Genomic DNA, 24,775 nt, shown 5'->3' with positions numbered 1-24,775 from the left:
ATGTTGATGTTGGTATGCCGTCAGTAGCATATGATGCCTATCAGTCTTTACTGGTAGATTTTAGCTTATGTAATGTGGGAAAATACCAGAAAGAAGAGTTTGAAAAAATCACAAGTTGTAATTCTCAGTGTCAGCTGGATTACGCAATAGCATTTTGATGAAAAAGTATTAGGAAGTGTGAGGAAAAATGAAGATTGGCCAGGCTTTGTTGGAAGGTATAAATGGATGGGAACTATAATTCTTGGGAGATACCAGACCGAGTGAACATTCTGTGTGAGCATCCCAACTCAGTTCTTCTGGAACTCAACACTGGTCTGGCCAAATAGACTTTGAGCTGAGGAAGGTACGTTAGGTGGATGACTGTGTGAATAAGTGATGCCTGTAGATCACAAAGGAAAGGGGTAAAAAACCCTGAATTTCTTTGCTTGGGTATGTTAGTCTCTGAAGAAAAATCACCTAGTAACATTGGAAGTGTTTTCTGGCCCTCAGAATGATGTTATTCATTTAACCGTAATTTCAGTCTGATAACCTGGCTTGTGCTAAAGATGTTATAAAACTGGATCCCAGTTCAGCAATTCACATTTCTCCTCTGGGGGCACAAGAACCTCCTGAGAATATTTGTGTTAGCAATTTTAGGACCTGCCAACTTTATGCATTTGGCAACTGATTTTTTTTTCTCTTGCAAACAGATCAAGTGAAACGGTAAGAGCATCTCAGCCACAAAGCCCGACTATACCTGTTGTTGCTCTGCAGAACGGTTTGGTAAGTCTAGCCAATGTACTGTATGTAATATATAGGTTATGTGTTGCCTTTTGATATATTCCCCATATCTATTGAATGGCTGCAAAAGAGGGTAATTGTTATCACATCTTAAATAAACATCACATTTAAATAATGTGATAATTTAAATAATTATAGGTGCAGTGGAGACCTAGAAAAAAAAAGTAGCCCACCATCAATTCACATGAGAAACCAACTTGTGTGGTCTTTGCTTCTCTCCAGATCTTCCTTCAGCCATCCCATTAATTAACAAGTATCTCAGCTCAGGTTGAAGGCTCCCCTCAGCCATGAAAGTTTAATTGGTGACTTTGGGCCTGTTACTCTCTCTCATCCTAACCTACCTCACAGAGTTGGTGGTAAAAATGGGAGGAAGGAGTGCTATGGGATGGATACCTCCTGAATGAAATGCAGGATAGAAGTCTGATAAGTGCCTCATGTAGGAGACTTTCCAACACTTTCTCTTAAGTACTACACTAAGCTGGCTCTTCAAAACTATTGGAGCTGTTTACCACTATAGTTTCAAGTAATGGGGAAATAGGGGCTAGAGAGTTGAGAGTCAGTGGACAGTAGAAAGGTCCAGCATTTTTTGTCATGTCTCAAGAATCTAGCAGCAATTGCTGGTATGGATTCTTTAGGAACTCCTCAATCTGGTAGATTGAAGGTATTGTCTGATATTTTGATCTCTTTTATTCTCATCGTGCCTACAAAATCCATTGTACGTGAAGGCACAGTAGAACAATGGCACAACTCAGGTCCCAGGTCCTTGAAATGTGCCCAGCCATGAAAAAGTGCTGAGGTGTTTTTGGTTTCCCTCAGGTAGGCTGATTCTGCTTCTGTGCTTCGTTTCAGAGTGAAGAGGAAGCGTTACAGCGAGCCTTGGAGATGTCTCTGGCGGAAACGGCAGCCATCCAACCACCACACAGCAGGTACTGATAGCCAGCAGAAATCAACAGAGTTATATCATCATGAGGGGTGCTCTCTGAGCTTGGTTGTTTTATTGCAGGCATTTCATTACCCAGACTAGTTAACATGATCAGTGCTAGTCTGTACTAGTCCGACTAGCACTGATGATGTTACATAATTTGGTAATTGCCAAGATCGCAGCGCGTCTACACGCAGCGGCTCTGAGCTCCCGGTATTGGTGTGTGGTAATTGGACTAATATGTGTATGGATGAATGTTCACAGTGTAGTGCAAGGGGCTAAAATAGCCTACTCACGTATAGAGCTGTTAAACATCAGGCTTGCAAGGCAATCTGAAATTACTAGTGATTTTCAGCAGTCACAAAACATACTGAACTGCATAGCGAGGCCTCCAGGATCTCCATGGATTGTCTTCGGGCTGGGGAGGAGACGACGTAAGCGAAAGAGAAAGGAGCGAAAGCAAAAACGTGGCTGCAGGGCTGGAACTCTGACACGTCTTCGAAGGCAGCCTTTTAGACCAACATTGCCGAGCCTTTTTCTGAGCAATGCCAGATCCCTCGTCCATAAAATTGACGAATTACAGCTGCAGTTAGCAGAAAGCAGGCTTCTTCAGGAATGTTGTGTGATAGTTGTCACGGAGACCTGGCTACATTCAGAGATACCGAATGAAGCTGTGGAGTTGATAAACCGAGTTTTTCACTGCTCTGACAGAGATAAACGCTCCGGGAAGGGTAAAGGAGGAGGACTGTGTGTGTTATATACACTGTGAATGGTGTGTTAACAGCAGATTGGTATACACGTATTGCTCCCCAGATGTGGAACTGATGACTGTTATATGTAGGCCTTTCTATCTGCCTAGAGAAATTACTGTGGTAATTATTATAGCTGTTTATATTCCACCTGATGCCAATGTCAACATGGCACTTTCTAAGCTGTATGACGTCATCACCAGGCAGCAGCAAACTCACCCAGAGGGCGCTCTTGTTGTGGCTGGGGACTTCAATCAAGCTTGTCTGAAGACAGTTCTCCCTAAGTTTGTACAGTATGTGCAAGTTTCCACCAGAGGGAAGAACACTTTGGACCACGTGTATTCCAATCTGAAGCAGGCATACAGAGCTTTTCCTCTTCCCCACCTGGGTACATCTGACCATCTTTCACTCCTGTTGTGCCCAAAGTATGTTCCTCTCAGGAAAAGGACTCAGGCAGTCACAAAAAGGGTCAGAACCTGGCCAGTAGGTGCTCTCAGTCAGTTGCAGGACTGCTTTGAAACCACTGACTGGAGTGTATTTGAAGAACAAGATCTAAATTCATATACAGATGCCGTACTCTCTTATATTAGAACATGCACTGACAGTGTAACAACGGATAAGTGCATTAGAGTTTATGGGAACTGTAAACCCTGGATGACTGCAGAGATACGAACACTCTTGAGAGCCCGGGACAGGGACAGATACAGAGAGGCCAGGGCAAATCTCAGAAGAGGCATTAGGATGGCAAAACAACAATACAAACAAAAGGTGGAGAACCATTTAGCGAACAACGATCCGAGGCAAGTATGGCAGGGACTGCAGCACTTAACCAACTATAAGGGCAGCATGAGGACCATGGCAAACACCGATGCCTCGTTGGCTGAGGAGCTGAATATCTTCTTCGCCCGCTACGAGGTTAAAAGACCAGACCCCGTAGCCTCTGCTGGCCGGCCTTCTGACTCTCAGCCACTCACCCTGTGTGAACACCAAGTGAGAGCTGTATTGAAGGCTGTGAATCCCAGCAAAGCCGCAGGCCCAGATGGGGTGCTGGGGATAGTGGTCAGGAATTGTGCCGATCAATTAGCAGGGGTCCTGACAAGGATTTTTAACATCTCCTTGCAAACGGCATGTGTACCATCATGCTTGAAGGCAGCTATCATTGTCCCAGTCCCCAAGAAAACTGCAGTTGAGTGCCTGAATGACTACAGACCTATTGCATTAACGTCTGTAGTCATGAAATGCTTCGAAAGATTGGTTCTCCAACATCTTAGGACATGCCTCCCACTGGACTTTGATAAACATCAATTTGCCTAAAGGGGAAATAGGTCGACAGATGATGCCATAGCTACTGCTTTACACTCTGTAGCAAGTCATCTCGAGAAACCTGGAAGTTACGTCAGGATGCTTTTTGTTGACTACAGCTCGGCTTTCAACACCATTTTGCCGAGCATTCTCATCGAGAAGCTGACTGACTTGAAATTCTCCCCCGCTATCTGCGATTGGATTCAAGACTTTCTTAGGGATGGGGGACAAACAGTGAGGGTCGGGTCTGCTTTGTCCACCCCCCTGAAGCTTTGCACCGGCACGCCACAGGGCTGTGTGCTTAGCCCCTACCTGTACTCTTTATACACTTATGATTGTGTATCATCTGACCCATCCACTGCGATAATCAAGTTCGCAGATGATACAACTGTGGTGGGTCTTATTACAGGTGGGGATGAGACAGCATATAGGGTGGAGGTACAAAAACTATCCATATGGTGTAGTAACAACAACTTGCACCTAAACATCAGCAAGACGAAAGAGATGGTGTTAGACTTCCGGAGAAAAAAAGAGGAACCTGCCCCACTTTACATCGGGGAGGACTGTGTAGAGAGAGTTTCCTCCTTTAAATTTTTGGGAGTCTACCTCTGTGAAGATCTGACCTGGAAAGTTAACACAACCCAGGTGGCTAGAAAGGCCCAACAGAGGCTTCACTTTCTTAGGATCTTGCGGAAGAACAGGGTAGAACAACAGCTAATGACCCTCTTTTACCGGTCTACCATAGAGAGTGTCCTCTCGTATGGTATTGTGGTTTGGTATGCTGGTCTGACAGCCGTGGATAGGAAAGTATTACAGAGGGTAGTGAGCACAGCACAAGACATTGTGGGCTGTTCCCTGACACCACTGGATGACATTGCCAGGGCTCGTTGCCTTGGAAGAATGAGGAAGATTCTCAGGGATGACTCACACCCTGTATCTCTTTACTCTCCTACCATCCGGTAGGAGATACAGGAATATAGCCAGCCGTACCAACAGGCTGAAAAATAGCTTTTATCCGTGGGCTGTTAGGCTTTTAAATGGGACATAATCTTATGCAGAATTGACTTGGGAGGCCGGTGTGTGGTGTAGTTGGTTCACATAGTGTGGTGGGATGGAGGGTTTGTTGTCACTGTGTGTTGGGGGGAGAGAGCACAGGGGGAGGCTCAGCTAATCTCAATGTACACATGTTGTACTTTGACAATAAAGGTTTATTATTAATGAAAATCTGCAAGAAAACAGCCAAGCTCAGAGAACAACAAGGACCTCCTCGCTTCAACCCTGAGCTACAAATATTCTCTCTTTATTGTACTGCCATGCCAGGCTACTTGCTGAGAAGTTACACTGGGGTAAGACAGAGGGGAAACTTCGAAGACAGCTGTGCTCAAATTGTGCAGCAGTAAATTGTCTCTGGTCCAGTGCAGATCTATTGACATCAAGCTCACTTCTCTGTTTCTAGCCCAGGGGATTGAAGGTGAGCATTCAAAGCACTCTGTGCTACTCAGGCCTTCTGAACAGAAACAGAAACAGATTATCCATTTAAAGATCACCTGGTGTGCCCCAATCTACCAATAGTGGGATGAGTATTTCAGGAAGGGGAAAGGATTCATTATACAGGCTGTCCAATTCATTCTGACCCTGTTTCTAACAGCACCCGAGAGGAGGAGGAGGATCTGGCATTGGCTCGAGCGCTTTCAGCTAGTGAGGAAGAATATCAGCAGCAGCAGCTACGGCAACAAGTAAAGGAGATGAGCAACTCTTTGACAATTCAGTGTTTTCGTAGCTTGACATAATTCATTTTGCAAATATAGCATTGTGTTATATCCCAGCAAGGGCAGTTCTAATCCAGTTATTAGAATTCAAACTGGGACCACTAGTCTTTCGGCCACCCTGTACAAGTAGTCATTGCTTAACAATTGATCACTTAGCAACCAATCAAAGTTACAATGGACTCTTCCCCCCCCCAAAAAAAAGGTACTTATATCTGGGTTCCTAGCAAAAAAAACACAAAAAAACCACCCTTAAGAATACATTTACTTAACTGCAGAGTTTGCTTAACAAACGCTGCACAAATGGTTATAAAATCAAGTCAGTCACGTGGGTGCCTCATCTTATGACTCTCATGGCTTATGACAAATTCCAGTCGTAAGTCCAGGACTGTCTGTAACTCTTTCTGAACAGAACCTTGGAGACTGGAAATTCTACTAGTTCTTGTTAAATGCTTTTCCTTGGCAGATTCAGTAGTAATTAATTAGTAATTGTCCTTACTAGTCTGTGCAATAAACTACTTTCCGCCCCCAAAGCTTCTGGTGAACACAAGAAGCAGATACTAAAGTCCCAAAAACCAGAACTTTGTTGTTTACTTTTGAGCTATAAAAACTGATCAAATAGGACTAACTGTTTAAAATTTAAAGATATATTCCCAAACAGCTGCAAAAAAACCATATTGCTTAAATATTTAGAAGCTGTGTGACCTTTTGATGCATAAGGAAAGTGAAAGCCTATTGCCGGTTCAATACACATCTATTCTCTTCTCTTCGGGAGATGGCAGAATCCATGGAACAATGTTTGAAACATTCCATTTATGAATATGATATAAATGGATTCTGACAGCATCTTTAAAAAAATTCATTATCAATAGGATGCCTCAAATAAGCCATAGACGTATCTCCACTGAGCCTATGCTGTTCTATTCTGGTAGAGTCTTTACAGATGCAAACCTATGAGAGGGGTTTTTACTGAGCTTCTTCCTACAAGAGTTCAGCAGAGTCTGATCTACAATGCATACTCACAATATTAAGAAAAAGCATTGAAATGGCTGGCAGCCATTAATGAATGGGATGGCCGCGGGCTTTGCAGATTGACTAGTGAGAGGCGTACATGTGCTATAGATATTTTTTCTCCCTTCATTGCTGTAGTAAATGGTGAACAACTTTGTGAAGGAGGGAGCGGGGAAGAATGTTTATCCCTCTCTGCTGTTCTCTTCCACCTGTATCTTTGTGTCCTAGGCTCGAAGCACAAAACCATCCAACTGCTCCCTGTCCTGAGCATGACCAGAATCACTCAACCTGGAAACCATCTGTGGCCATTTTGGGGGCTTCCTTTATGCCTCCTGGTTTACTACTGGGGCACTCTCAGACGTACTAGCAACGCACCAAAGACTGAATCTCTTCCAGGATCTTGCAGAGTCTCTTTGCCACCCGGCTGCCGTGACTGTCACTAGGACTGTGCCTTCTGAGACAGCTGGCGGCATTTCTCCCATTGGACAAGGCAGCAGTCATTACGGGATTACGCTCCCCATGATTCCCATCATTTTGTAACCGGCTTCCAACGATAGCTGCATCAGGAATGTTTCAAGGCAGAGGGTGAAGGACTTGCTGCCTTCCTTCAGTCTCTTTGGGGCCTCTAGCGGATTTGGACAGTAGGTGGTGCTAAGCGCTTTCATAGGAGGGACTTTTGCTATCTCCTCCCGCTCTGCTGCTTCTTGCGGAAATAAGGGGGAGATCGCTCCCTCTTAGCTACTCTTTCTTTCGAAGCTTCTATATCAAATAAATGTCTTAGCTCCTAAGATTACAACTAAATCTGACAACTAAATCTTCTGATTCCGAGTGTCTTGAATGTTACTGCCAACCCCTCACCAGTGGCTTTAGATTGCGTGAAACAGAGCTGCCTGGCCCCAGGTGACTCCCATGGCTTCAGTGAACCTCTGGGTAGTTGTTTTCCATCTGATGCATGTTTGGTTGGGACCACCTTCCGCCAGCTGTCACTTGGCTCCCTCCCTCTCTCTGCAGGTCCCAGACATTGTCCAGCATTCTGTGCCTTTGCTGCAGTCGCTTACAGGGTCAAAGCAGGGAGAAGACCATTGGAAACCGGCAGGAACCAATAAATTGACAGACAGAAACAGCTCATCCTTTGCTTTCATTGGGTTAAATTCTCTGCCTTTGCAATGGGATTTTAGCTTCTTAGTTTTTATTATTATTATTATTATTTTGTCTGCATGCTGCTAGTTCTGTTTTGAATGTCCCTCTGATCTTTGCAGGAATTTGGGATTACAGGAAATTGATTAAATCTATTGGTAGTATTTGTTCTATACCAGTGGATACAACAAATGCACTTTCGGGGCATATATTTTAGGCATGTCAGGGGAATAATTATTTTGATTTGTTCTGAAACTGTACTGGGAATTGATGAACTGCAATATCTGATAGGTAACTGGGAATTGATGAACTGCAATATCTGATAGGCTAGGCCAATTCCTTACCACATAAATGAGGGCATTTGCTTCATTTAAGAAACGATTCTAGCCCAGGTACTGGAGTAGAAAGTTTTTTTAAATGCAGCATATTTTCAGAATTACATAATGCAAGGCTAATTTAAATTATCAAATTATCTGATCTGGCTTCCTGATTTGAAATGCATACAGCTCCTTTATAAGCATGAGTGCAAATTATGCACTAGAATAAATACAATATTTTAGTTTGCAAGTAAAAGAGGCCTTTGTGCAACTTAAAAACCTATAAAGACTTTTTGTCATGGAACCAGTCCACATTTTGCAATTGCAAAATGGAGCAAGAATCAAATTTCTCCATGCGTGTATATATACATGCACAGAGAGAGATGTGAAGTTAGATTTCTTACTGAAAGAAGAAAGCTTCAGCTTTGTGTATACTGATTTAGAAAGCTTGTATTGTGCAACATGGAGTTTACTTTTCAATAAATATGCATGGGTATGGACAAGATCGAATTTATGTTGTAGACATTGGGCCACTTTAAACAGAGTTTTAAATTGTACTTTTAAAAATCCAATCAAATGAATCTTTACTTAAAATACTTTTAAATGGCTTGCTTACTTACTTATAATGTAGGCTCCATGTGAATATTTCCTGGTCCATTCAATAAAGTTCCTACTCCTGCTTCCTGACCAGCTGTTGAATGCAAAATGGCTGAGGGTGCTTGAATCAAAAATAGACAATGGCTTTGACCTAAAGTAAGTAGGTCTACTAACATGCTCTATTCCAACTGAGTACATACAGTCCAGCAGCCATGTAAGCCAAAGAAAAAATATTCAAATGTGTGTATCTAGGTTGCTTGGTAGGCAGGATGAAGAGCTTGTGGGTTGCATTTAGCTTCTGGATCCCAAATTTCAACCATGTGTGCCTGCCCTGGTACTTGAAAACTTCATACAGTCATTTTATTTGTGCCTATAATATGCTTAGTAATTAAAAGTGTGCAAATCTATCTGTCTAATGAACTGGGCCATATTTGCTGGGTTTACTTAAATAGCAAATGTCCAAAGAAGAAATTTAGATCTTCGTTATTAACAATGCAGCATTCCCCGATATTGTTCTGTGCAAAAACCATGCACTCTTGGTTGATGTAGCCTGTAAGATGTACACTTTTCTTGTTTTCTAGCAGTGCCTTTCAAAGACAGACTATGTGGGTTTGCAAATTCTGCTGAATTGCAGCTTCTAACACACTTCAGCATTTGTCATGCTAGCATAGACTGCTAGTAGTTATGTTCAACATCTGAAAGACCACAGACTCCCCATCACTGCTCTTTACGCACTGTTTTCAATAAAAGAAGCTGCTATTTAGTTTTGCCATCCTGCAGGCTACATTTTAAGCGTTTTGTTCTTTCATATTTTTATTAGTAATGTCAGAAACCACATTTTGAATGTCAGGCTCATACTAATTTTTTTATTTTTTTATTTTAATTCCATTTATATCCCGCCCTTCTCCGAAGACTCAGGGCGACTTACAAGCTTAGCAGTAGCCTTCATTCTATGTATATGCCTGCTTATTAGGGCTTTCACACACCCCCTAAGCGGCATTATTACAAAGTCAGCTTAATTGCCCCCAACAATCTGGGTCCTCATTTTACCTACCTCGGAAGGATGGAAGGCTGAGTCAACCTTGAGCCTGGTGGGATGCGAACCTGCACTAATTGCAGGCAGCTGGTGTTACTTAAGGAGGCATTAGCCCACTGCTCCACCAAATTAGATGTTTTAGATATGGAATAGGAATTAATTCTGCATTTATCTGTTAGTGTGTTTCACAATTTGATTGTGTTGGGTTCTTGTTCTTTTTTTGGCTCACCATAAGTGTTAAAATCTCATGTCAAAAAGCTCATGCCTGCCATGGAGATATTCAGTTAGTGCAATATTCTTCTTGTGATTACAGCAATTAATTTTCAGAGGTAATTGTCGATTGTCAATTCCTAACTCTAGCACATTTAGGAGGAACAGCACAAGACAGCCAAAATAAGCCAACTTAATTGATTGGGGTGCAAAAGATATTGGTGGATAAAAAAAGAAAGACCCCCAAATTTACTCTAAATGCTGCATGAGGATGACTTTATTACAGACTAACTAGTTGAGGCAAGAATGAGGTAATCATAAATAACGATAGATTTGAAATGTACTAACAATGATCACTTTAGGGGATGGAGGGAAGCTTGTTAAGATGATTTTTTTTCCCTTGAGCAATGTTTGAGAAAATTCACCCAGAGGTTCCACAGAATTGTTTTAGTGATCATCTGGTACAAATAGTTTTAGCCTTCTTTCAGCATCTCCAGACGTGCAGATGAACTCCCAGAATTCCTTAACCAGCATGACCATTGCTTAAAATAGTTGGAAATGAAGTCTACACATCTGAGCAGCAAGACTGGAGAAGAGCAAATTAGCTTTGTATTTAAAGTTCTCAATTCTAAGAAGTTACAGACAGAAAACCTTTTTCCTTGCTATATGGGAATTTTGTATTTACCGAATCATAGGACTGATAATTACTCAGATAACGGTGCCATGCACATAATGCACTAAGCCACTGTAGATGTTAAAGCAAAGTTTGTGGCTGAACATGCATAAATGCCAGTAATTGAAGTTCACCTAATAAGCCAAAGCTATTTTAATAATGGGTACCACCAACTGGAACATTCTGGAAAAGTACTTTTTTTTTTTTTTTGCAGCGTAGGCTTTTTAAAGACTCAGGCCAAGATGAGGCCAAGCCTAGAACCACTCTATGCCAAGGTGGCAATGAAAGAATACAAATAAATCCTGGTTACTAACATAAAGTCCACTGCAAAAACGTGAAGACAATTTTAGGTGGGCCACTCCTTAATCTGTCTTGGAGCACCAAGGATGTTAATCATTATTAAAGGAGAGGTAGGGGAGCCATTGTGATCTTTAGTTGTGAAAGGACAAAATAATTTCTTAGAGCCTAATTGTTGAGAGCAGCGGTTTAAGACACTTTGAAACCAGCCTCAGCGGCACTCTGGGGCTTCCATTTCCATCTCTCTCAATCTGGGACCTTGTAAGGAAACGCTAGCCAGCCTTTTGATTGCCTTTTGAAGAAATCTCCCACCATCCTTTGAAGAAATCTCCTCTCCACCCATCTATCCCTCATGCCAGAGCTGCTCTACTTTACAGGCCCCTTTACAGGCATCGTCCCGCCTTGCTGACTGGCTGGCCGATGCACTATTTCCATGGTAGCAATGAGGAACGAGCACATTGGCATGCCAACCAGGGAAGCTGGTACAGGTGCTGCAGTACAGCCACCGCCCGTCTGCTTATTTCACCTGTTTCTCTCTCACACACACACAAATGGGTTAGGGCTGTGGTTATTGATTGGCAGTTAATAGTTACCTCTGTTAATCTCTGTCTCCACTTTTTAATCATACCAACCACACTAATCAATTTTATATGCAGTGAATATTTCAAACATGTCAGACCCAACTTTAGTGGCAGGCAACAAAGGAACAAACACCCAGCCCACCTCAACTGATCCTGTGAAACTTAATTTGTTTAATACTTGAATGAGAGACCATTAGGAGATCCTACAACTATTGGCTAGATTGGGAAGTCAGACAAATTCTGGAAATCAGCCATGGCAAACCAGTTTTGAACTATTGCCAAAATAGCAGCACGAGCGTGCCCATCCATGCAGTTCCCTGAAATTGCTAAGCAGGATGGCATGGATTCTGTCACCAATCTCTTTTGGGGTTTAGGATGGCTGGTATGGAAAACGCATCTGGAAGGGGTGTACCGAGAAAGTGAAGGCTTTATTAGGCTCCACCCTCTCCCGTCTCCCGTAGATAAGCTGAAACCGCAAGAAGACGTTAACCGGATGCTTCAGAAGATGCTGAGGAAGCAAAAAGGTTATCTTTCGAGGTGGGACACAACAGCCTCCTCTCTCTCACTTCAGGTCCTGATGAGGGCACTTTTGCTGCTTTGTCCAACTTGTAATTTAATTTTCTGTAGCAAAAGCGTGGGGCCTCAGTAGGAAGTCACCCCCACCCCTCTTCTTCCCAAGAAAGACATTGTTGTCCAAACAACTGTAGTTCCCAAAGGAAACAGAAATTTTTCCTGGCTGCAGTTCTCGTAACAATTCCTCCCTGAGGTTCCCCTTTAGCTTACAGTAACTGAAAATATGATTAGACGGGGCTTCCCGTTTCCTCGGGGAAAAAAACCCACCATTTCTACTTGCCAGCTCCGGCTTCCATTAACAGGGCTGGTTTAATCTTATTTCACTCGCTTCCCAAGTGGATTTTCCACCAGGTCTACTTTGTTATGTATTGATTTATGTTACTGCTTCCTGCCGCACTCAAGGGTTCTCGGTGGGTTATGATCTCGCCAAATGACGCTAAAACCTCCAAGGTACAAAGTAATCAAAGCAAAGCGAGGAACAGTGTTCTGAACACTGGCTATGTTGATGTGACATCTTACCACGAGGACAAAGACATGCTCCCAATTGTTCTCACAGATCTGTCTCTAGCTAATAGTCTTTGCTTGGGGGGGGTGTATGGGGGGGGGAAAGGTACACATGACTCATCAAGCAGGAAAAAAAAACTGTTTTCTGGAATTCGAAGGTAAACTTTTTAAGAACGAGCTGAGAGAAAGATACGTCTAGCATTCTAGCATCGTATGACCGAGAGACGCTGAGGCGGTGTCCAAGGCGTTTGATGCTGATGCAGGCTGCAAGGGAAGAAACGAGACTTTACCATCCTCTAAAGCAGGGGTCTTCAAACTCGGCCCTTTTATGACTCGTGGACTTCAACTCCCAGAATTCCTCAGCCAGCCTGGCTGAGGAATTCTGGGAGTTGAAGTCCACAAGTCATAAAAGGGCCAAGTTTGAAGACCCCTGCTCTAAAGCTATGGGTCCCTAAAACAATTTCCACGATCTGGAATGCATTGCTTACAAGGAAACATTAAAACCACGCTAAGAGGCAAATGGTGGTTAACTTGTCAACTGACAGGAACATAGGATCGTAACTTTCTCCGCTCCCTCTACTACTCAGAGGCAATAGACTGATTTTCTGACAAATGCCTAAAGGACCCGAGCGCTGAGACGGCCACTTGGCTGCCTAGAAGCCTTTCCGGCGAATATTCCGTGTTTGTCGAGCCGTCTGTGCGCCCTACAGGGGGGCAGCGTGGTGATGGGGAAAAAAAAAAGCAGTCTGCGCATGATTGGAGGCCGTGTTAAGTGTTTGATCCTGGGTAGGGCTCCAACTTTGGCTCTCCCGAGCAGGAGGAGTTCAGTCTTCTGCTAAGCCGCGGCTTGCTTCGCTTGCTTCTCCCCGTTGACCCGCGACGTCTGCCTTCTCTGGAGGGACCGGACCGCCCTGGATCCTCTTAAGTCGCCCGGCGAGGAGCACCACTGCCCCAGCTCCAGGCTAGCAAGAAGCCGCCCGTGCGGTCGAAGAGACGGCCCGAGGAGACGGGTAGCTAGCTCCTCGCAAAGGAGGCAGTCTAAGAACCATCAAGAGCCACAGGCGCGCCCGTCCGCCCCTTCTCCTTCTCCGGGGCAGGGCGGGGACTCGGATTCCTGCTGGCCAGACACAGTCTGCCCGGCTGCGCCAGGGCTCCGGTTCCCCCATGGCACCGCTACTGTTGACCTTGGCTGCCGCCGCCGCCGCCATGGCCTGGCCCTGCTCCGCCGCCGCCGCCCCGTCGGAGAGCCGCTTCTCCGAGGCGCGAGTGGCGCGCTGGGCGGCGGCGGCGCTCAGACACGTGGCGGCGACTCAGTGCCCTGAACGCGGCGGGCTCTTGCCGCGGCCTCAGTGTCAGCGCTTGGTGCGGCTCTCGCAAGGGCCGGGCCCTGCCGTCTACATCTCCGAGCCTGCCCGGCCGGGCCAAAAAGTACGAGCGCTCCTGCCCGACGGCTGGGGAGACAAGCCTAGCGGGCCGCTCGTCTCCAGCCGGAACCAGAGCGGCGGCCCACAGCGAGGAGCCCTCGCACCTGCCGGGCAAGACGCCGTCCTGGTTCTGGACCCCAGCCCGGGCGCCAACTTCGGCCACCCGCTCTTGCTCTTCTACGTTGACTTCAACGTCAGTCCGCGTCGGTGCCGCAGCCGCCACCACCTCTACCTGGGTGAGTGAAATGAAAAGAAGGGAAGCGGCGGACCGAGCTGTCCCTTCTCTCGGGGTATCCTGGGTGGAGTCCGAATTAGACTTGAAATATCTTAAGTTCAGGCCAGGCGTGAAAATAATTACGTTCTGCCTCTTGCCATTTTGAGCTGTAATTTTTTTTCCTAGAAGGGAACCTTACCTTATCATTAGCATTAACTGTTGTCATAATTTTTTGTCTATGACTTGGAGGCAGCGGTGACTCCTAGTGACTGCCTGGGCAGGTCCCTGCAGCTTTCTTGGCAAGATTTCAGAAGCCCCGGTGCCTTTTTCCTTGGGCTGAGAGCAGTGCTTTTTTTGTAAAAGAAAAAGGTGCCGGAACTCACACATGTCATGCAACCCGCCTTGCCTACCCTACAAGGTTCCATCCAAAAAAGGTGCAGGAACTCCGTTCTGAGGTTCTATGACAAAAAAAAAAAAAGCCCTGGCTGAGAGTGATTGGCCCAAGGTCACCCAGCTGTGCCTTAGGCAAGATTTGAACTCATAGTCTCTAGCCGGATACCTTAACCGCTACGCCAGACTGGCTCTCATTTATAACTATTAGAATGTAGCAATTTAGAAAGCAAGGTGCTATAGTCATTCTTCTATCAGGATTTGTCATGTTTGAGGACAGTAGAGTTTAGATTTTGTGCTCAGCTTTTCATTCCCTTAGGTCATGCTCTTTGACCTATTCCCAGATTAGTTTTTTTCTGGATGGTTGATACACCACTTGCTTTTATCTGCCTCTAGATGGTCTTGCTAGATATTCCATGATGCTTTCCTAGATGGCATTAGAAAAATACAAGAGACAAGATTGTTGCGTATAGTGGCTCCGAATATGACCAATTCCATTTGCTGGATCAGGTAATGGAACTACCTAATTTAGCATCCTCTGGAAAATCACCTAACAGAATGTGAATGCAGTAGCCACTTCCACTTGAAAATTGGTGCTTCAAGACATAATATTCCTAGATTGGAGAAAATATAATCATCATGACTTGCAATCACCAGTAAGTTTCATGTACTTCATGAATTTGACTTAGTTTATGCTGTCATATATTTTTCTGCCTAGAGGCAGTGTGCTCTACAATTGAATAGCACAAGACCTTTTGTCATCTGAAGCTCTAGGGAATAAATTATGAAATAGTGGCAAAATCATGTTGTGAATAATTATACTCTGCCATGTTCTTCCAGAAATTAATTTTTTGAAACACCACAGACTGTAGGTTTCCCTTACAAAGAAACCAATCTAATCCCCTCATAATTTTATATATCCATTCTTGCAACCAAAATTGCAATAAAATATTCTTTTCGGATGCGGTCACTGTACACAGTATTCCAAGGGTTTGTTTTTTAATGATTCCCTAAATTTGATTAATAATGTTCTCTACTGATTTGTGGGTGGGGTGGGGTGGAGATCTGGCATAGACTTAAGTGCTAATTGGGATTATAAAGGAATTTCCTTTACTAGATTGGCAAATAATTTAGGATTCATGGGTGCTGGTATCCAGGGCTCAGTATTTAAATGCCTCTCATTCACATGGACGGAAAGCTTATTTGTTGAAATTGTTTTAAAGGAGTGTTCAGATTACAGAAAATTTTAATGTGAGTCTGCTATTGAAAAGGAAAATATCTTTTTTCCAGAAGGATTATCAGACATTTCTTAAAATAAGAGGTATTATTTATAGATGGTTGAAATCAGACCTTAAAATGGAACTTTCAAGCAGTGTAAAAAAATCTTCAAATTGTTTTGTCTTTATGCTATATAAGGCAATGAGTCTAGAATTGGCAAAGTCAGTTAAAATAAAGATCCATAATATATACTTCTTTCATCAAATGAGGCATCTGCAGGGAAAGCAATAATAGTCATATAGTCAAAATGTCATCCATGGCCATACAACTGAAGCCCAACTTTTTAAAAAGTGCATTGTAACAAATGTAAAAAAAGGAGTGAGGCTTTGATCACACAGTTGTGGCCCCCATCTTACCTTTTTTTTTTACTTGGCGGCAGATGGCCCCATAGCCATTTATTATAAGATTACAAATCCTAAAAAAGACCATTCTGTATCTAAAATCATATTGTTTCTCGCTAAGGGAGAACAATTAGGATAATATAACAAAAAGAGCCAGTTCAGTATATGATAGTTAGTATAGCAGGCTGGAAAGTGGGAGATGGTGAATTCTAGTCCCACGCTAAGCATGAAACTAGCTGGATGACCTTGGTCTAGTAGTCATTTTCTTTCAGCCCTAGGAAGGAGGAAATGGCAAACCACTTCTGAAAATCATGCCGAAAACACTGCAGGAACTAGTCTAGGTGGTTGCTAGGAATCAACACTGATCCAAAAATAGCTGATAAAAATAGATAGATGATATAGACAGACAGACAGACAGACAGACAGACAAGGGAGAAAAGATTGGCATGGCCAAACTTTTCCCCACAACAATGTCAGAAGTTAAGGAAGCATAATCATAAGTGATTATGATGTCTTGCTCTTCCTAATTGGCAAGAAAGGCCTGCCTTAGCTACCAGTAGAACTCAGGGGAATCTACTGTCAGACTCAGATGATCATCTTCAGTAATAATAAGATGCAAGGCATTATGAAACAGTCAACCCAGATTGAAAAGTACTGTTCATCTAATTAATTGTTCCGATCATTAATTGTGCCTGTATTTGTAATGTGATGGGGGAATGGTTAAAATTCATTTATTGTTATTTAGCGACAGCTGCTTTGATGGAAGGAAGGATCTGCTTATTGTTATGTGTTTGATTTCTGTATTTCAGTTACACGCTAGCAATGGTTGACCTAATATTATGAGCAACTCAACGTATACTACTGTACGGATAGATCCAGAAATTCAAATCCCACTGAATTCAGTAGGACTTACAAAGAAACATGCCTAGGATAACTCTGTTAATTTTGCTCAGGCACAGCTGAGGAACAATAGCACCAAACTCAATTGCAATTTCACTTTTGCTCATTTCATGTTTCTAGAGAAAAGAGCAGAGGTTGCTTGGCATAAGCTGACATCAACCTCAAAATGTTCTTCTGGTACTAGTAGCCAATAGTGCTATAGTATTTATTTTATACATATGAGCTACTTGTACACCATCCCACTCCAGAGACTGAAGGCAATTTATAATAACACCAAAACCAACAGGTAGATATTAACCCCAACATACTAACAGTAAAAAAGTTGAAAATCAACAATCAATCCTACAAATTTAATCAGAGAGCACGAGCACCAACACCCCGATAGACGAAAGTGGTATTTGGAGTACTTCACGGAAGGCCCAAAAAGTGCCAACCTCAAAGGAAAGTGGTTCCAAAGCTGGTTTCAAAGTTGTCCCTCAGAAGAAGCCCCTCGGTTCTTCCCTTCACGACACTTAATGTGGGGATCCTCAGCATCGATTTCTCAGGAAAAACACATAGAACGAGGCATATCCAGATGGAAGAGGCAGGTCAGAAGGTATATGGAGGTCAAACTATCCTGGGCTTTAAAGATTAAAACCAACACTTTGAACTGAACCTGGAAACCCACCGATGTTCGATGCATTTAGGTCACTAAACAGACCTTTGCAGGAAAATACCTGAGGGCTTTATATCAAAGGAGCTTATTTTCTTCTGTGCAGGGAGCTTCGAATGCTTGACTCCTGTACAGAGAAATCACTGTGAGAATCAGCTGAAGCGCAGGCCAGGACGTGGCAAGGGGCGGAGCCAGCGCTCAACAGGACGCATTCGCCACGAAGAGCCACCAACAGGGTTCTGTGAGATACATTTTCTGCCCCTGATAGTGGTCGCGCAGGATCTGAAACACCTGCAAAAATTGCACTGCATAGGTGGGTGTCTGCACTGGGTCCGGAGAGAGTTACAGGGCAACGAGACTAGAAAGACTTTGTCCTTCATTTTGTCCTTCAATAAATCATTTTCTCTGATAATCTAAACCTGATTCTGCTGCTTCTTCCCTCCAAAGCGCCATCCGTAAAAGATGGCTGCAGGAAGGAATGTCTGACTAAGCCTAAATTGAAAAGGTAGAAGAGTTTGAAATTTTGGAAGGCAAAATGTAATAGACAATGCTGATAAATTCAGGATGAGTTAAGACTTTGGGGCAGCTAGTTCTTAATTTTCTTAAACCAGACCTTGTTAAGCTGCCTGCGTCCTCAGCCCATGTAGATCGGCTTCAAAGATCTTGCTATTTCCGCTGTTTCTTTTCCTTTCACAGATCTCCATGGGTACAGTCCATGCCCACAGCCGCTGCCTCTTGTCAGTTCCAGTTCCACAGCTGCCTACTGCGAGCTCAACAAGAATACACGGCGGTGTCATCGCCAGCAGGCTCCGATGTACAAGTTGTGCCGCATGTATCAGACATGTGATCATGCCGTACTGATTGCAGGTGTGGAGTGGTGCTGGGGAGCTACTAAGAGGTGCTCATTCCCATATGGAATTGGCAGCGAAAGGGGTATGGAGAGTTGCGTTTGAACCTTTCGACCACGGCAACAGATCTTTTGTAGAAGGATGAATACAGGCAGGGACTATAGGAGCTCTTGTATTGTTTTGATGCATGTTAGCTTAAGGTGCTTAGTATTGACAGTCATTCTCTTCCAGGTGGATGGCAGGAGCAGGTCACCTATCCCCACCATGCCCAGAACCTGTTGCTTTTCTACCAGATGCTTCGACGAAATGGCTTCCGCCATGAGCATATCAAGGCTTTCTTTGCCAATGAGGGACAGGCATCAGGTACTAAAACAAGTGAGCTAGAAGGGGCGAGAAAGTCCCTTGCTCTAATGTGGAGGGGTGTGGGATCGACAGAAAGGAGAGCTTCTCGGTGTTAACCGTGTTTGTGGTGTGTTCTGAGGTGGGGAATCCCCTGTTTTTCAACAGCAGTTGTAGCTCCTTTATCTTTCTCCTCCTCCTCTCCTTCCCACCATACATACAGTAGCCCTTTGGATTTGAAGAAGACACTCTTGGGTGGATCATCTGTGGATGTGGAGGTAGCTTTGCAGTCCCACTCTGGGAACACAGAGTTTAGCAAAGTTGAGACACTGGAAGTCCAATGTTGTAGTAACTGTGGGTGTTATTCTGTGATGCTGCTCAGTTTTCTGTCAGTTTACTATACAAATACATACTCACATGGAGATACAACGTCCCACTAATTACCATCAGGATTCCAAATCAGTTCTTGCATTTCCAAATTCCACTTCCCCATGGCCACTGAAAGATATATTATCAGTACCAACCCACGATTGGCTCCAGATGGCATGTCTTTGAGAAGACAACCATTGGATCGATAGGTCTTTTCCACAAAGGAGGCATGAATGACCCTTGGAAATTAGAGCTGTAAATAGAATAGATAATGGGAGGGATTGGGTGGGGAAACACCAACCAAAAGAAGAGTAATGTCAGCTGGCCCTTCCCCATCTTCTTTCTGCAGTGGAGATGGGAAATGTGCAACCAGCCACAGAGAAGTTGGTAATCCGGTCCCACTTGGCACTTATCTGCCGTAGCTTGCACTGTGCTGACACTCTGGTACTCTACCTCAACAGTCCAGCTTCCAGTGATGGCACCATGTTCTTGTGGGATGCTAACCATAATGGCATTGTGAGTAGGGTCTGGTGGGAATTGATTGGTGGGGTGGATCCACACTGAAAACAAGAAATGGCTGTCTGAGGCCGCTTAGGCCATAAAGAAGTGATTTAGCCTGCCACCTAGCTCTTTTGAGGAATGATTTTTACAGCTAAGCCAAACTCCTCTATCATCATTAGCTTATATAAGTAAGTCCCTAGATAGGTCTCCCTTTGGCCATTTGCATGTGGTGAGGGTTTCATTGGCTGGAAATGGACAGTGAAGTGAATCGGACTTGTGGAAGGAGGAGGGGATATCCTCACCTGTCCCAACGTGTTCTGGGCAACCCAACAGGAGGGAGAAGCTGACAGACTTGCAGGTAGACTCCAGCCCTCTCTTCTCAACTGTCCCCTTCAAAGGCCCATCTAGCTCTTTCATCCTTGCCTGCAGGGAGAAAGGCAACAGCAGTTTTTTGCAGAGGGTGCTGGCCCCGGCTTGCTCTTTCCAGCTTAATCCAGCTTCTTTTAACTTCAGGGTGGGAAAATTCCCTTCATCTCTGGACCGTGGAGTTCAGGTGGGGGGAGCCGGGGACAGAGGAGTCGGTGCTAATGAGCTGCCCTTTCTCCCCCACAACAGGCTGATCCTAAGGAGCGGTACGCCATCTCAGAGCTCTTAACAGACTTGGAAAGTTGCAATGCCCGCCGGGTCCTGCTCTTTCTTGACCAGAGCTATCCAGGGCCACTGGTAAAGAAGCTTCAGGCATCGCAGCGCCATCCCAATGTAGTGTTGGTACATAGCACCACTGCCCTCCGAAGTGGCTCAGCTTTCGCTGAATTCTGGGCAGGACTGCAACCTGACCAGTGTCTACTTCAGCATACCTTGCCGGTAAGGACATTAATAGGTATAAGGATATGAGAGGCTCGATCTGAAGTCTTTTGCACCATCTGCTGTCTCTTTTAAGCAGGCGTGTCAAAGATTTAAACAGGGGCTGTCTACATGCAAAGCATGTGCTCTGACAAGTTGTCATCTCTTAGGTTGAAGATCGTCAATTCTAAACAAAATGTAAAGCAATGAAAATAATATCAAAATCCAATATCAATGTTGGAATTTCAGATGATTTTACAACAGGGACATTCATTTAAGAAAATTTGTATGGCGCCCAACGCATGACAGTGATTCCAGGCGGCTTGCAGAAATAAAACCACAATACAAAACCTAATCACCCTTACCCTCCTGGCAACAACTATCAAACCAACTACTTGGTGGGCTCCATATCACCCTGCCTATGGGGACCGTTTCTGCAGAGATGGTGTTCTGCAGAGAGGGAACCACCACAGAGAAGGCCCTTCTTCTTGGACCCACCAGACAGACCTCCTTAAAAGAGGGGATTTGACAACAGGAACTTCACCCAGGGTGGCTTTTTAGCAACTGGGATAGAATTGTTAACAGGATGGCTGACCACAGTTTTCTTCCAACTGCACAGTGGGGAAGATGGGAACAGATCTGTCTTTGGGAGTAAATTGGCTACTTTGCACAATGAAAAGTGGCACGTTACAGCACATTACCCTTTTTTGTATAGATAAGCCGGTTTCTCATCATCTGAAACTGAAATCCAATCTCTTCTGAAGCAGCATGTGCTGTACGTATGGGTGATTGGCAAGAATGCTGTCTCTAGGGTATATAGTCAAGTGCTCTTGAATGGCAACGTAACAGATACAGGCTATATTTGCCTGGCACATGGGACAAAAGACTACAAAAGTGAAGGTTCGTTCTCCGAGCTTGAGGGTCGGTTTCCGAACGTTTCGTTACCAGGCTAGGCGACACCTTCAGCTTCAGTTTAGTGGATGTCTGTGTCAGTGTTCTACTTACATAGGGGCTTCGGGTGTGGGAGTGTCAAGGGAGGGTCTCGTGATGGGCCAGGTGTGAGTTATCAGAGAGAGGCTTGTGATGGGGAGGTGCTTCAGGTCCGAGTCGTTGGAAGGTGTGAATTAGTGGGTCAGGAGTGAGTCATCGGTGGGAGGCTGGTGGCAAGTCTTGTGATGGGGAGATTATATCAGGTCAGGGTCATTGATTTGGATTCTGAGGGGTTCATATGCTGGTTGTAGATCAATACGTCTGTTAATGGAATTGCTTGTGGAGTGCCAGGCTTCGAACAACCTGAGTGTGGTGGGTGGTAGTATGGCTGATGATTTTAGCGTTGCTCCAATTGAACTGGTGTTGTTTGGTGTCAGTATAGGTAGCCGTTAGGGATTTGCAACCATTTCTACGTGGGACAAACATCACGTCAGTTAAAAACCAGGATCCATGAACACTGGCTAGCGGTCAAACGCCACAATCCCAAATCATCACCCACACTGATGCCAAATGTTCGGAAACCAACCCTCAAGCTCGGAGAACGAACCTTCACCCTCATCCTACACCCGAGCTACAGATATTCCCCACTATTGCAAACGAAACGCTAACTATATTTTAGCTTATTGGATTCTGCAAACCAACCCATGTTATGTCAGTCCAGTAGTAAAACATGGTTATACTCCCCTCTGAAGATGGTTACATTTAGCATAATGTTATAGTTGTTCATCTGGTTTCAGAATCTCTGCACTGAAAAAAATAAATAAATGCTAGGCCTGCAGAAATAGCCAGCAAAGTAGTCTTTTGGTGTGAACTGGATGGAGAATTTGAGGTCATTTGGATGGAGAACTTGGGTTTATTACATCTTACATTTTTAAGTTCTGCTAAAATGTTGGACGTGCATAACTGGAGACAGTATTTCAACCATAAGTGTTTAAATTCAGTGACTTATATTTAGTTGTAATCGGTGGTAACTTAAGTTGCAACTATTTTTTCCAAAAGATGTAAGTGAAATGTGTGCAATTAACGTTCTACTCCCAAACAAGGAAATTTTTCTTAAAGTCTGCACAACTGAAAGCAGAGGAAAACCTATGATGATCGGGATTTTTTTTTTACTGAATAGCTTTACAGGGTGATGATATACAACATGGGTGTCAAACTCGATCGCGTCACATGACATATCGCAACATTTTTTTTTACCTTTGCGGAGCCGGAGTGGGCAGGGCCTGCGTGGGACACATCCAGCCCATGGGCAGCCAGTTTGATACCCCTGATATACAAGGTTAAAGTCATGAACTGAAGCATCCCAATGAAATTGATTCTGGAGGTTATCAACTACCCTTCATAGTGAAGCCAGTTTCTCCTGTTTTTATAGGTGGGTTCGTGGTCTGCAGTCTTCGCCTCTGGTACTCCAGTCCAGTTGCTCAATGTCACGTTAGCAGGAGCCCCTTGCCATTCTGTGCCACCCTTAGGAGAGGAAGAACGCCAGCGTCGCTACCAGGGCTGCCAAAATCTTCCCACCATGTTGTGGTATCAGAGTAGGCACCAACAGGAACTACAGCAGGATGACTGATTATGGTGGACACTGTCTTGGGGGGTGTCTACAAGGTCCAGAGCCTTGTTCTGTAACCAGAGGCCCTATCCTCCAAGGAGTTTTTTTTGGCTCTGAGGGACCCAGATGCAATTAACACCAACAGTCATCCCATGGGTGGATATGATACTGTTGCTGGAGGTCGCCATAGTAGGGAGAAACTCTCCTAGTAATTTGTCTACAGTGGACTCTACAAAGTAATTCAAGTTTCCAAGGCAAAAAAGAGAAGCACATGTGCCAGTGTTGGTTCTTGCATATTGTTAAACATAAACAGAGATGAGAAAATGTTAGAACACAGGTGGGGAGATGAGACTGGAAGATTCCAGCTATAAGTCAGAATATATTTGGGGGGATGGGGGTGAGAAACAGACCTCTAGGGTAAAGTAATGCTAGGGAGAGTAGGCAATGCACAGTGGAGAGGACACAAGTGCAAAGGAGTAAAATATCTACCCCAACGGAGAAAGTACAAGTGTAAAGGAGTACAGCATCTACCCTAATGTACAAAATGTACTGTTCTCTTGTGTATAGAAATCTCCCCACCATCACCACATGCATATATCAATTTCCCCCTCATATTTTTCTCCTATAATCCTCAGAGCATCCTGGTGAGACAGAAGTGGGTGAGAAGAACAGGTTTTGAAGCAATCAAGCTCTTGAATAAAAAAACCAACCCGTTCTCAGTTTCCAATTGTGGCTGTTTACTTGACATGGACACCAATACCGTTGGAATTAATACAGGGGTGGGTTAATGCCCTCTTGCTGCTGCAGAGGGAATCTGGCACTCAGGAAACACAGCTACCTATTCCTGCTTTGGAAAGAGTCAAGAACTTGGGCTAGACCAGGAATCAGCAACCTGAAACAGTGAAAGAGCCACTCGGAACTGGTTCCCTCACAAAAGGAAAAACTGGGAGCCGCAAAAAATGTGTGCACATGCGCGCACATGCGCGCATGCGCAGAACAGGGTTTGACTGAAGAGTGGAGACAAGGCGAGATATGCACCTACCCTGCATATTTGAATTGATTATTTGAACCTTTTTTAGTCCCACTTTTTTTTTTTTGGACTGCACATGGCAGAGGACTGGGAGCCGCAGGAGACGTCTGAAAGAGCCGCATGCGGCTCCGGAGCCGCGGGTTGCAGACCTGTGGGCTAGACGTTGGGAGTTTTCATGCCGTGCTGCACCCCACTTTTGCACCATACCATGCTTCATTTTTGCCATGGACACGCGCTAGCGCGAGTGGGGGTGAGTGTGCGCGCTGGCTCCCCTGTCCCGCGGCCTGGTGGCCAAGAGGCCACGGTCCGGTAGTGGCCCACAGGCTGGGGACCCCTGATCTAAAGCACCTGGTAGGCTTTCTAGCATTCTGCTCACTCAGGCCAAGATTACCTTCCTCTGCTATAGGGCCCCAAGTAAATAATAACTCTCAATTCCCCATACAGCTAGTAAAGGTGAAAAGGCAAAGTTCATCTTTCTCTATCCTACCATTTCCACCCACAATGAATTTCTGCCCTTGCCTTGTTAATTTTATTACCGCCAGATATAAATAAAAATCAGATTCATAATTATTAGTAAGACTGGCACTTTACGAACCTTGCTCTTCTCACCAACACAATAGTTGAACGAGGACTTTCAGTCAGTTACTACCTA

At 44.4% G+C, this 24,775-nt stretch overlaps 2 protein-coding genes across 2 annotated transcripts; both read left to right on the top strand.

Annotated features, from left to right (window-relative positions):
• Positions 1-375: 375 nt before the first annotated feature.
• Positions 376-8,991, top strand: ZFAND2B (zinc finger AN1-type containing 2B; the record flags this gene model as incomplete). Its single annotated transcript, XM_083366037.1, has 5 exons — positions 376-401; positions 690-762; positions 1,630-1,706; positions 5,402-5,489; positions 6,759-8,991. The coding sequence occupies 5 exons, from the start codon at positions 376-378 to the stop codon at positions 6,795-6,797; spliced, it is 303 nt and encodes a 100-aa protein (XP_083222163.1). The 3' UTR covers positions 6,798-8,991.
• A 7,760-nt stretch (positions 8,992-16,751) lies between these two features.
• LOC310631595 (uncharacterized protein) lies at positions 16,752-24,747 on the top strand. The gene is made up of 6 exons (XM_083348158.1): positions 16,752-17,967; positions 18,351-18,521; positions 18,734-18,865; positions 19,560-19,726; positions 20,327-20,575; positions 22,917-24,747. Exons 2-6 carry the CDS (start codon positions 18,467-18,469, stop codon positions 23,112-23,114), a joined length of 801 nt encoding a protein of 266 aa, XP_083204284.1. The 5' UTR covers positions 16,752-17,967; positions 18,351-18,466; the 3' UTR covers positions 23,115-24,747.
• The last annotated feature ends 28 nt before the right edge of the window (positions 24,748-24,775 follow it).

Source organism: Vipera ursinii (assembly GCF_947247035.1).
Source record: "Vipera ursinii genome assembly, chromosome: 1".
NCBI lineage: Eukaryota > Metazoa > Chordata > Lepidosauria > Squamata > Viperidae > Vipera > Vipera ursinii.
This window is presented reverse-complemented; position numbering and strand designations above follow the sequence as displayed.

What these genes read in the sequence shown, in the direction of transcription:
- LOC310631595 (XM_083348158.1), top strand. Translation starts at nt 18,467, where the DNA reads ATGTACAAGTTGTGCCGCATGTATCAGACATGTGATCATGCCGTACTG. An exon ending in TCATGCCGTACTGATTGCAG is followed by an intron (nt 18,522 to 18,733) that starts GTGTGGAGTGGT and finishes ATTCTCTTCCAG; the next exon opens with GTGGATGGCAGGAGCAGGTC. An exon ending in CAATGAGGGACAGGCATCAG is followed by an intron (nt 18,866 to 19,559) that starts GTACTAAAACAA and finishes TTCTTTCTGCAG; the next exon opens with TGGAGATGGGAAATGTGCAA.